General features: G+C 39.7%; 1 protein-coding gene across 1 annotated transcript in view; it reads right to left on the reverse strand.

The window, feature by feature from the left end:
- Window positions 1-1,203: 1,203 nt before the first annotated feature.
- The window catches only part of Ube2d1 (ubiquitin conjugating enzyme E2 D1), a 30,336-nt gene continuing 28,872 nt past the window's right edge, over window positions 1,204-2,667 (reverse strand). The window contains exon 7 of the mRNA XM_021174639.1: window positions 1,204-2,098. Coding sequence (XP_021030298.1) covers window positions 2,053-2,098 — 46 coding nt within the window. The 3' untranslated portion in view covers window positions 1,204-2,052. The remainder of the gene's footprint in view (window positions 2,099-2,667) is intronic.

Here is a 2,667-nt window from a genome sequence, read left to right on the forward strand (position 1 = left end):
CCATACTCGGTGCAAAAGAACTCTTTAAAATGAAAGATAAAACAAATCTCTTACTTTCAAAATACACTAAATATTATCTAAATATGAGAGGACACAACCTCAGGAAACATGTAGCTTATATGGAATGGATAGTAACATGTGTCTTGTTCATGAGATGGCATTGATTAATATCTCTATTTCTCAAAGCCTGTGTTCCCTTACACATTCATTTCACAATTCATTTAATTATTTTACAGTCACTCACGAAGATATATTTCCTAAGAGGACAGCCTCTGCTTCAGTAATAGCAAGTCTTGATAAAATAACAATGGAGTTTAATCTTTTGCTACCAAGGACGCCCATCAGACTCTTAATCATTTACATAGCTACTGTGCTAATCAAGACCACTGACGCTCAAGTCTGATGTGCCCGGGAACCTTAACAAAATGTGTGTTCACCGACCGCAAACATTAGAACTTCCTTTCTTTAAAAGCCTAGAAATATAACCTGCTTGTTTAAATTCATTTTTTAGCTGGCAATTTATAAAAACGGAAACCTCTTTTTAAAAAAAAAAAATGGTTGAAAAAACGTAGTAAAGACAGATGCTTTTCATATTGTGATGGCATTAAAATTCTATTTTAGAGATTCTAGGCTTTAAAACATGGAGTGATGTCATAGCAGCCATACAGAGAGTCATTGTCACAAGCCAAGCTGGTGGTTCTTCAGATTAGGACTGTTCTTTAGGGTAGGGAATACAAGCTCACACTCCTCTCAGGGCACTTACATGCAATCCATCTTGGGTGTGGATAAACCCCAGCATCTAAATTCTCATCTCCATTGAGGGACGGAAGTAAACCACCTCACAGCAGACAGTCTGATGAAGAGGATGCTGACCTGCTGCTGTGAAGTCTATAAGGAAGGCTTAGTGCTTAGGAGAAACGCCAAGGTCAGAGGTGAGGTGGGCAGGGGTTCAAGGTGCTTGCTGCCAAGGCTGACGCACCCTGAGTTGGATCTCAAGGAACCAGCTGGTGGAAAGAGACCATGGCTCCTACAAGTTGTCCTCTGATCTTCATCGCCAACTAAATAAGTGAAAACATTTCTTTTTAATGGAAAAAAAAATGAGCCCACATCTTCCAGACAGTTTTCATGCCAAGTTATTTGAAGTTTCAATCCTTAAGAATAGATCAAGCAGTTTTGATTTTTTTGCATTAAGTAGTCAAGACGAATAGTAGAAAAAGCATTTTATTTATATGGAAAAGGCTACAGTCAGATCTGTAAAAGGTGTCAATATAATATTGCCTATACAGGAAAAAAAAGGTCAAAGGTGAAGAGCAACAACAAAAAAAGTCACACACCTTCCTACCTAACAGTGCAATTAATTCACATTGCAATAAAGTTAAGTCAAGTACAATAAAACCCAAACAAGTGTTTCTCCATTCTAATCAGTATACTGAGAAATACAGTGTGCAGATCAGTTCCGGTTTAAGAAATACGCATTCAACCCACAGAATATGCTAAGACAAGGGGGGTGGGGGGCAGTTAAGTCATCATCAGCTGTTGGGAGCTTCAATACTGTTCACGGGGGGTGGGGGTGGGGAGGAGGAGTCAGGAGTTGACATAGAATATATTTAGTCTATACAGTAAAAAAATACAAATTATAAAGTGAGCTAACGAAGAATGAGATCTGAATCCAGATTTATAAAAGTGACGACATCTTGGACGGCACATACAATGTTTCTCAGGTGAAAAACGTCTCGTTTCAGAGAAAGAAAAGCATCTGGTTGCTTTTTCAGTCACGTCACAGATCTTGCTGGAGATGCAGGGGGTCCAAGTGTCTCAGAAACCGAAAGAAAGGTCCTCTTCAATGAGCACAGAATGCTAAATGCTCTCAGCAGAGTTTCCAGGGGATTCTTGGAAGTTTGTTTTGTCTTGCTTCAGAAACACACTTAAAATGAGTAAAAACCAAAGGGCTCGTGGAACAAAGGACACGGCAAACGGCGCCCGGCTTACTGCTAACGCTGGAAAAGACATAGATTTTACAGTACTCTGGCATAAGTGAAAGTGTTTGAAACTTTACATTGCATATTTCTGAGTCCATTCTCTTGCGTGCCTGTTGTATCTGTAGACATATAAAAAGAGAGAGATTAGAAACACAGACATTTAACCTGTAGAGACCTCTGCAATTCTGTTCAGAATTGTGTCTTCTGCCTCTTCATGGGGACCATCACGCATACACCTGCCATTTGGGTTGGTGGGCGATGGGGTGCAGGGGTAAGGGTGGGGTGGGTAGCACAAATGCATGCAAACATAAAAGCAAAAACAGACGACTTTTAAGTTCTTAAATTCTTGATCAATCTACATAAAAATATATCTAAATTATTTTTTTTAAAAAAGACATTTAAAAAACCAAACTTCAAATAGAAGTCTATAGAAGCCGACTGGGAGGGAGGGTTATCTCCAAGATTCATGAGAACTCAGGCACTAGGAGGATGCAGTGGCTTGACAGTAAGGTCAGCATGGGTGGGCCGAGAAGCAACTTCCCTTTTGAGAAGATGGGAGAACACTGGCCAGTGGTTTCCAGTGATAAATGCCTTCCGTGTTTAGTTTAGCAGCTAGAAATGATGAGGTCACAGCACAGACATGTACTATTAAACCTAAACACTAACCAAGAAAGAGATTTGGTTGGTT

This window comes from Mus caroli, chromosome 10 (genome assembly GCF_900094665.2).
Source record: "Mus caroli chromosome 10, CAROLI_EIJ_v1.1, whole genome shotgun sequence".
Classification (NCBI taxonomy): domain Eukaryota; kingdom Metazoa; phylum Chordata; class Mammalia; order Rodentia; family Muridae; genus Mus; species Mus caroli.